The 7793-nt window shown below is 51.8% G+C and overlaps 1 protein-coding gene across 1 annotated transcript; it reads right to left on the reverse strand.

The window, feature by feature from the left end:
• Nucleotides 1-644: 644 nt before the first annotated feature.
• TPP1 (tripeptidyl peptidase 1) lies at nt 645-7351 on the reverse strand. Its single transcript, XM_082843857.1, has 13 exons — nt 7293-7351; nt 7106-7177; nt 6703-6842; nt 5724-5874; nt 5390-5517; nt 5078-5289; nt 4698-4896; nt 4380-4568; nt 4071-4140; nt 3522-3642; nt 3279-3437; nt 2985-3110; nt 645-2811 (listed from the first exon to the last, which is right to left on the reverse strand). Exons 1-13 carry the CDS (start codon nt 7334-7336, stop codon nt 2671-2673), a joined length of 1752 nt encoding a protein of 583 aa, XP_082699983.1. The 5' UTR covers nt 7337-7351; the 3' UTR covers nt 645-2670.
• Between the last annotated feature and the right edge of the window lie 442 nt (nt 7352-7793).

The following is a 7793-nucleotide window of genomic DNA, read 5'->3' on the forward strand; positions in this document are numbered from 1 at the left end:
CGCCCCTCCCACGTCACGTTCGCTCCTCCCTTAGGCTGCTCGTCTCTTTCCGCGGCCCCTCTGGCGGCTAGATGACGAAGGCCGATGGGCGGAGACAAAGTGTTGGAGAACCGCGATAGCGCGAACATTTCTCCTAGGCTGATCCGCTGGGGTGGGAACGCTTGAATGTCGAGGAGTCTCTTCCGTAGGTCTGGGACCCCCTCACCCAGCCTGACGCCCGAAAACCTTGCTTTGGGGCCCATCGCCCCGACACCTCTCGACCGTTGGTCGCCTGCCAGTCTGCATCCTTCCTAGTCCCTTTATTCAACCTTTTAAGGGTTTGTAGTGGAGTTGGATGGCCTCTCTCGCTGGCAGCTGCCCAAAGAAGTGAGGGCAACAGGAGAAAGTGCTGCTGCAGATGGGGAGGGAGGTACAGTCCACCCTCCGTATAGGTGGTGAGGGGTGGGCAGTATTGGTTCCAGGACCCTCCCCCCAAACCCCCTTTCCCCCTTCCCCCCCTCCCCCGCCATGGATACCAAAAGCCCTGGATGCTCAAGTCCCTTATATGAAATGGCATAGTATTTGCACTGTACACTTTAAATCATCTCTAGATTACTTATAATATCTAATACCATGTAAATGCTATGTAAATGGTTGCTGGTAAATTCAAGTTTTGCTTTTTATAACTTCCTGGAATTTTTTTTTTTTTAATATCTTCAATTCATGGTTGGTTGAATCTGTGGCTGTGGTATGTGAGGATACAGAGGGACGGCTGTCTTTCAGCCTGAATAAACAAGATCTGAAAAATCACAGCTAGTGAAAGAGTGGGTTTTTCAATGCAGCAAACATTTATTTAATTCCTATTTGCCAGTCCTGAGCTAGGGCCTGCAAATACAAAGTTAAGTAGGACAAGGTTCTAGTCCTCTAGGCACCAATAGTCTTGGAAAGGGAGGCAAAGAGTTAACTGGCCATTTCAACAATATATGGGGGTTTAAATACTGGAGGTAGACACAGAGCGTACAGTGCAAGGGAGGAAGGGAACTAACAGCTGCTGCCTGTATCTGTGTGTTAGGCATTCTATTAACTTTATCCCATTTAATGATTCCCTGAATATTAGAGGCAGGTATAAATATCCTCACATAACAGATGAGGAAAAAGCTTCAGAGAGTTGAACTTACTTGTCCAAGGCTCTCGCCTAGTCTATATCAGAACCAAGAATCAAACAGGTTTGTTTTCAAGAATCTAGGATTTTTCTGTCATACCAAAATCAACTAGCTTCAGGGAGCCAAAAGGTTCACACAAGAAGGTGACTTCTGAGCTGACTCTCGAAAGAATTCTGTAAGTCAACCAGGCAAAGGGAGCCAGGTGTAATGTTAGGGCCCAGAATATCTTGAGCAAAAGTGAAAGTGTCTGTGGGGAGGGCAGGAAAGGAAAAACAATTTGTTACTCAGGAACAAATGGCAAGTAAGGGATTAGGTTTTTAAGTCATGATAAAAAGCCTGAACTATATCCAGTAATCTTTGAAGGGTCTTAATCAAGTAAATGACCTTATGGGATTTGCATCTTACTCTGGTAGATGGTTTAGGGAAGGGTGGAAAGTAAGGACACTTCTTGCAAGGGCCTCCTCAATTCAGAGGAGAGGGAATATGGCTCAGGGCTAATGTCGTAGCAGTAGAGATGGAGAGAATTCGATGAGTTCTAGATATACTTAGGAAATACAAATGGCAGGACTTGTGGATTGGTAAAGATATATTTAAGAGTTTTAAAGTCAGCAGGACTTGTTGATTGAAGTTGATGATGGGAGGAGGTGAGGAAAAGGGAGTCTAGGATGACACTTTAGGTTTCTGGCTTGGTTGGAAGAAGCATAGTGTCATTTACAAAGAAGAAACAGAAGAGAACAGTTTGGGATTGGGAAGAAGGGAGATGAAATATTGAGTATCACACATATTATTTTTGAGGTATAGATCACTGTTGGATAAAAACTCTGATATGGTGATGGCTGTGGATGCCAGTGATTGATTTGTTCCAGGGTCAATGAGTAGAGTGAGAAGAGCAAAAGACTAAGGATGGAGCAATGAAATACAACAACATTCGATGAGGAAGCAGAGAAAGAGGGAAGAGGGAAGAGGGAATGAAGGAGGAATAGGGAGTGGTCAGAGGAGAAGTTAAGCCCTGGGCGCTAAGGAAGGAGAGGCAGTAGACTACTGTGACAGCCCACAAAGCAAAGATTGGGAAGTGTCCACTGGATGAAGCAGCAGGGAGGCATTCATTTCTCAGTGTTTCTCAGGGGAGGAAAGAGTGAAAAATAAGAGCAGAGGTCTCATGGCAATGAATTGAGGAGTGAAGATGAAGTGAAATAGTGTACTACACAGACAGTGTAAACAACTGAAAAAAAAAGTTGAAAAAAAAATAAAAGAAGAAATGGAAGAGGGGGCGGTGTGCGGAGGACGCTCCCAAACAGTGCAGGTTATAGCATCTGTAGAGGAACCTGGGCCAGGGGCAGGGGTACCTGAGTATAAAGGAGCAGGTAGCATTGGGAGTCAAGTCAAGCTCACGGCATTTCTGGGTTAGGGAGATAAGCTGCGGCAGTCAACAGTTGAGGGTTTAGCAGGGCTCCCAACAGTGCAGAACCAGGGACCAAGCCACCGGCTGTGGGGCAGTGGACAGGCCCACTCTTCTAGCAAGAAAGGATCAAGGGTTAATTAGTATCTTCAGCAGAGCTGGGAAGTTGGGTGTTCCCCAGCCTGTCACAGGATCCCAGCCAGGGCCAGAGCAGAAACCTTGACCCTCCACCTCTTCATTCAGACAGGACTCATGGCAGCCACGTGTTACCTAGGGAGAAGGTGGGCATCAGATCCCGGCTTGCTGATACTAGGAGACTGCAGCACCTCACCTTGTATTCACATTCCAGAGGCTATCCCACCCCATCAGAATTGTCCTCAAGTTCATCTTAGCACTCGACATACTCTTACGTAAGTGGCCACACCCCTCTCTTCCAAACTCACATCAAAGAGTCCTTCCCCATGCTTCTGGTAGAGCCGTGGGTTGAGAAAACCAAGAGGGGGGAGGCCTCTGAGGATTCTGTGTTCATTTATCAGGGATAGGAGTCCCCCAAACACTGGAGTAGAGGCCTGCAAGGGTGAGGGTACAAGTAGAGGTTAGGGGTTCAGAGTGATTGGACTTTTTGGGAGGGATGGATCAGAAGTCTCTGAGGAATCAGGGGTTCTGGGTGTAAGGTCTTGGGGGTGGAGGGTGAGGGTAGTCCCTGGGTGGGGGTTTGGAGCCAGGCTAATTCTCACCGAGGTGCCAGACACCCATGGAATGGGCACATGGTTGCTGACCACCCAGTAGCCATCAGAGAGTGCAGCCACGTCTGGGTAGGCACGGCCGCTGGCATTGAAGTAACTGGATGGTGGCAAGTGGGGACTGGAGCTCAGGTACTGGGCTACAGCTTCCTCCTAAAAGGCATTCTTGAGTGAGTATCATCTGCTGAACTGAGGATCCCACCCGTCCCCCCTCCATCCGCACAAACACACACATACCTGGTATGAAGGCCGTGGGAATACATTGCTGAAGCCGCCACCACTGATATAGTCAACAACCTCATCTGTGACTCGGAAAGGATTCTGGAAAGATGTGCCTCCCACCGTGGTGACATAGGGGCTGAGGACAGAAGACAGCATTCAGATTGCAGGGTCCAAAGGGCACCTCCAAAATGCATGGGGATGGGTGAGTATGGGTCTGGGTCTTGCTGGAGGGACTGGGGAAGCACTCTGGTAAAGTATGTACATGGGGATGACTGAGAGATCTTGGGTCCTCAAAGCATGGCCTGAGGTGACTGCACACTTTTTCCTACGGAACACCCACCAAATCTCCCCCTAAAATGCCTGGAGACTGAGGAAGAGGAACACTGGGAGCTATGTCCTACTCAGGAGACTCGGGGCCTGCGACCTACAGGAAGAAGAGGGGGGTGCAGGTAAAGTTGAGGGTTGGGCCACAGGAGCACCTGGTGTGATCAAGACAAAGGTTCCAGATCATGAGGACATAGAAGAATTGGTGGCCACAGGCAAGTGGTGGGCTGGGGTGCTTACCTGGAGGCAGGGAAGCTGGGACGGAACCGGTGTCTTCCCGAGACAGACCAACACCCAGCCCCACTGTCACCTGGGAGAGAGACCAAGTTTGCCACTCAGTTTAATTGGTCAGAGTTTGGAATGTGGGTTCAGATGTCGGAGAGGAAATTCAAGTGTTAGTCATTACTGCAAGAGGTCAGAGTTGAGGTCAGGTCAGTGGTCCCTGTTGAGTTCAGATTATGAGGTAGAGATCAGGTCCAGGAGTCACTGCGGGGTCAAAGTTCTGAGGCTGGGTGGGTGTGGGAGTCTAAGTTTAGAGTAGGAGGTCACCTGAGGCAAAGAGCACAGTAAGACCCCGAGCAGCAGCCTTCATGAGCTCGGTGTTGACCCGCTGGATGTAGGCGCTGCTGAGGGAGTCCTCATCGTCTCCGTAGCTCACGGTGTGCACATGTGGCAGGGCTGACTCATTACTGAGCAGCAGGAGCCACTGCAGGAAGGGCTCCTGTGACTCATGCCGGCCTGGGTCACAAAGGCAGTCATTTGGGAGGTTGTCAGGATCTCCCTGGAGCTCACGGGATTCCCTTGGGGAAGCAAAGACCACCACTCACCCCCACCTCTATCCCCACCAGCCAGTCCCCTTGGCAGTACCAGGGCTACTGTAGACCCAGGTGGAGATGTTGGCGCCAGCACTCATCAGGTACTCTACATCTAGGCTGGCCTCGATTCCGGCCTGGCCCCGGCCCTGCTGTCCGACCACACGGGCTACTGATGCCTGGTGTGCAAAGCTCCCACCGAAGAGGTGCATGAACTCAGCCAGGTCTGACTCATGGAAATACTGCTCCAGGAACTATGGAGGGAATCAGAGGAGATATCATGGGTCAGAGGACACAGCCCCAAGGGTCAGGTGAGGGGATACTGTCCCAGATCACAGGATTGGGGGTGAGAGCCCAGGGGTTAGAGTCAGAGAGTCAGCTGGTCAGGCACCTTGGGGAGGTGGTAAGGACCCTGAGGCTCTCCGCGTGGCTCACCTGGGCACAGGCTTGACTGTTGTTGGTCGTGCCAGAGCCCACGTCTTGTGCCGTCAAGTTGTACCGCTCACGGATCACAGATGGGGTCACCCCCAGGTGTAGGCCAACAGTTCCTGGGGTCACCCCCAGGTGTAGGCCAACAGTCCCTGGCACCTGTGGCTTGGGGCGTTGACTCAGGGTTGATGTGGGGGGAAAGCGGTGTAGCCCCCCCACTGTGGGGAGGAGTCAGCCTTGAGGAAGAGATCCTTTAGCCTCCAACCCCCCATTTTATCACTGACCCCCCCCCCCGCCACCAACCCCACTGGGTGTTACCAAAGTCCACGTGGGAGGCCAAGGCCTTCGGGAGCCGGTAGGGATGTGGGGACCTTACAACATGGGTCTCTGCAGGTCCCCCCATATAGTGATGAAACTCAGCCCCAGAGAGCAGCAGCTCTGCTTGTCTGAAGTCAGAGATCAGAGAACAGAGGTCAGAAAGCATGGAACAGAGCTGAGGAGGCTGCCTGAGCATCACGGGGCAGTTAGTCGTTATCTCCCCAAGTGTTTTCACCCACAGGCCCTGGCAAGCTCTCAGCTCCCTTCCACTGCAGTGACAAATCTCCCTGATGGGATGACTGGTGCCCTCCATGAGGCAATTATTCCCTCTTACCGGACACTCAGCCAGCAAGTCAGAAAGTCCTGTGTGGTCACTGAGTGGCAGTTCCGGGCTCCAGCAGCCAAAAGCCATTTTTGGACTGTGTGGAGGGTCAGTGGTGATGGCCGGACCAGTTCAGCCACATCCTCTAGGGTCAGGTACTTTCCTGCAGGGATTCAGTAGAGGCTCTTGCCTTCATTCCTTGCTTTTCTAAGTTGCCCTTTTTGAACTTTAACCAGGAGACACTGGAGCTTAACATGATGGCGAGTCACTGCTCTCCTGTGTGGATCAATACACCTCCCGGGTGAACCTAGACTGCCCCCCTCACCACGCAGGGCTTCCAGCAGGGGAAGCCCACCGTCCAGCTTGACCATTGGAGCAAACCATGGACATTCTGGAGCATAGTGGGGGGTAAAGTGGGGAGAAGAGTGGAGGGGAAGAGACTGCAGACCAGTGAGGGGGCTGGCAGCAGTCCAGGTGAAAGAGTAATCAGCTGAGTTGGTGGCAACAAGGAATGGTGAGACAGTGGAGTATTTCAGAGCTGGAACTGGCAGCCTTAGGGTCGAATGGAGGAGTAAATGAGAGTGAATTTAGTGGGGGGAGGTGAAATTTGAGGTAATGAGCACTTATATGTACTGGATGCTACTTCCCCATTTGTCTGGTAGTTGGTAAATAGTAGAGTCAGAATTTGAATCCAGATCTGATCACCAAGCCTGTGCTCTTAACCATACCCACTTTCAGTTTTTCAGCCTGATGAACATAGGTGGAAAGTTTTGGAGGAAAGAATGTGAATTAGTTTTGGACACTCTAGTTCCAATTCACCTTTTTATTCAGAAACTCTTTAATGAGGGTCACTGCCATTCATCTGTCCTATACCACCCCCTCGACAGGCCCCAAGAGCACATCCCTGACATGACCTGCACCGTCCCACACTCAGCCCAGTCCTGTGTCCCTTTACTGCATCCCACATCCCGCCCCCAGTCCCATCAGGCACCATAGCGAGAAGAGCCGGGATCCGACACAGCCTGCACCAGCTCGGACAGTCTCTCCAGGTTCTGCTGTCTCAGGGCAAACGTGAGACTCAGCTCTTCCTCAGGGTCCGCACGGCCCAGAGACACCCAGCCTGGTGGCAGCCTGTAGGGTCAGGGGTCAGGCACATGGCCTTCATTAGAGTAGGGATGGGAAGGTTCACCATTAGAACCTAGAACTTGGGGAGGATTCCAGAAGCAGATATGGATCACAGTAGGTGGATTATCGGGGACTGAATCTGGGAACCTGGGAATAAGGCTTTGGAGTGGGTACCAGGAGCTGGTAAGGGGGGTGAGGGAGGCTAGAACCAGGAAAACGGGTACAGGAGAGGCCATGGGGTAGGGGTTGTCGGTGCTAAGTCAACTCACGTCCACTGCTGGTCAGGCTCCGGGCTGTAACTGCATTTGCCGGCGACAAAGAGGCCAAGGAGCCCTAGGAGGCTGCAGGGGCAGCACATGGGTTTCAGCAGGAGCTGGACTGTCATTATGTTCCCACCCTCCAACATATACTCCCTCCAACATGATTCCCTTCTCCCAGGGCCCCCTAGTTTCTTACCAGGCTCGGGGGCCCATTCTGCCTTTCTGCAGATCCGCTGTCATGTGACAGATCACATGAGCCCTATAGTGCACCACCTCCCGTCTCTGCCTAGAAACTAGTGACGATGCTGGCTCCTCCCTTGAATGGGTGGTCCTGAATGCTGAAGAAGGGGCGGGGCTGCTCCTCGGATGCTCCCTCTGTGGACTGTCAAACACTGGGTACGCTCAGGGCTCCCCACCTGCTGCCAGAATCCAGGACTCACCACAGTGTAGGGGGTGCTTCAGAAAGGGGCTTTGGAGGCCCACAGACCCAGGTTCTTACGAGCTGTACGGAGCCTAGGTTTCTTCATGTAGAATATGGAGACTATTATGTTAAAAGTGCTCTGCCTCAGAGGGTTGCAGTGAAAATTTACAGAGATAAAGCAGGTGGACCCCTCAGCAGAGAGCCTCACATGGCAAAGGCTCAACAAATGTGTGCTCTTATTACACGCGAGTATATAGGGGCCCCACGGAAAACAAA

The sequence above is a fragment of the Leucopleurus acutus genome (assembly GCF_964270905.1).
Source record: "Leucopleurus acutus genome assembly, chromosome: 8".
In the NCBI taxonomy this organism is placed as follows: domain Eukaryota; kingdom Metazoa; phylum Chordata; class Mammalia; order Artiodactyla; family Delphinidae; genus Leucopleurus; species Leucopleurus acutus.